The sequence below is a fragment of the Triticum urartu genome, chromosome 7A, assembly GCF_056163025.1.
Source record: "Triticum urartu cultivar PI428250 chromosome 7A, HENAU_Tu73, whole genome shotgun sequence".
Taxonomy (NCBI): Eukaryota; Viridiplantae; Streptophyta; class Magnoliopsida; order Poales; family Poaceae; genus Triticum; species Triticum urartu.
Window position 1 is genome coordinate 646,888,427 of NC_141879.1, and position 1,543 is coordinate 646,889,969.

General features: G+C 49.7%; 1 protein-coding gene across 1 annotated transcript; it reads left to right on the forward strand.

Moving 5' to 3' along the window:
- The first annotated feature begins 483 nt into the window (after positions 1–483).
- Positions 484–1,234, forward strand: LOC125525550 (putative germin-like protein 2-3). The gene is made up of 2 exons (XM_048690560.2): positions 484–604; positions 699–1,234. Exons 1-2 carry the CDS (start codon positions 484–486, stop codon positions 1,232–1,234), a joined length of 657 nt encoding a protein of 218 aa, XP_048546517.1.
- Positions 1,235–1,543: the final 309 nt, after the last annotated feature.

Sequence of the window (1,543 nt, forward strand, 5' to 3'; positions counted from 1 at the left end):
ACGCCGTCGGCCAGCGAGATCCGTCGCGCGGCCACCAGGTCCGCGGCGTACGTCACGCGCCAGCGGGCGTCCATCCCTGGTCGAGAAATGGTGGGAGATCGAGCAGCACCTCTGCTGGATTCTTGGTCAATCGATGTTGATATGTACAGGCGACTCGTTCAAGCATAGATTGATCTGATGTAATCATGTACGCTATATATTAATTTGATCCTGCCGTCCCACATACATAAGTATGCGTAGCAGGCTGTCCAGATATATACACGCGCTCTGCAGGCTGCACACATCACAATTCACAAAGACTTGTTCCTAGACCCAACCATGTGTATCTAAACATGGGAAATGGGATACATATACGTACGGCAGGATCTCCCTATATATAGCCTCCTTCATTGCATAGAGATCACACAACTCAAGCAGCATAGCAACCGATTCCAAAGCTCGACTGCTTGCTACTTTACTCTAGCGAGGAGAAAACAAAGAGACATGGCCATTCGAGTGTTGCTCCTTGCAGGAGCTCTCCTGGCCCTTGCATGCTCGCATGGCGCCACGGCCTCCGACCCCAGCCATCTCCAGGACTTCTGCGTCGCCGACAAGACGTCTCCAGGTACCACATGCACACTGCGTATATACTCTATCAATCGTAGTTAAGAAATCACTCATATCGGTTATCTTATATACGAATGAATTGACCCATGCAGTACGTGTCAACGGACTGGCTTGCAAGGCCGCGAAAGAGGTCGTCGTCGAGGACTTCTACTTCTCCGGCCTCCATGTGGCCGGCAACACGACCAACAAGCAGGGCTCCGCGGTGACCGCCGTCAACGTCGCACAGATCGGCGGGCTGAACACCATGGGCGTCTCCCTCGTCCGCATCGACTACGCGCCGTTTGGCCTCAACCCTCCCCACACTCACCCACGTTCCACCGAGATCCTGACTGTGCTAGAGGGTTGCCTGCATGTTGGTTTCGTGACATCGAACCCCGAGAACAAACACTTTGAGAAGGTTCTCAACAAGGGAGATGTGTTTGTGTTTCCTAAGGGCCTCGTCCATTACCAGTACAACAACAGGACTACCGGTGCAGTAGCTATTGCGGCACTGAGCAGCCAGAACCCTGGAGTGATCACGTTAGCCAACGCGGTGTTTGGAGCCGAGCCTTCCATCCCGGCTGGTATTACTACCAAGGCCTTCCAGGTGGAGAAGAGCACGGTGGACTGGATCCAAGCACAGTTCTAAGTTGTGTTCCCACGAGTGCGTTTGTTTGTTTGTAAGAATCGACCAGTACTATTTGGTGTTTAGATTATTCAAAATTTGCATTGCATTACATTCTTTCTATAACATTGTAAGTCGAGGATATTGTGTCCTCATGGATGTATGTTTTTTCCTGTTTAATGTTGATGTGTTGTGGGACACAACCCTATTGACTATTTTTTTCCATAGGTAATTGAATGCTTTCTTGTATAATATTGATGTGTTGTGGGACACATCCCTATTGTTTATTTCAAATATAAATTGTTCTTTTCCTGCGTAACTATCACGGTGGCC

Coding starts and splice junctions, on each gene's coding strand:
- LOC125525550 (XM_048690560.2), top strand. CDS start 484: ATGGCCATTCGAGTGTTGCTCCTTGCAGGAGCTCTCCTGGCCCTTGCA. Junction 605..698: donor CGCCGACAAGACGTCTCCAG/GTACCACATGCA, acceptor TGACCCATGCAG/TACGTGTCAACGGACTGGCT.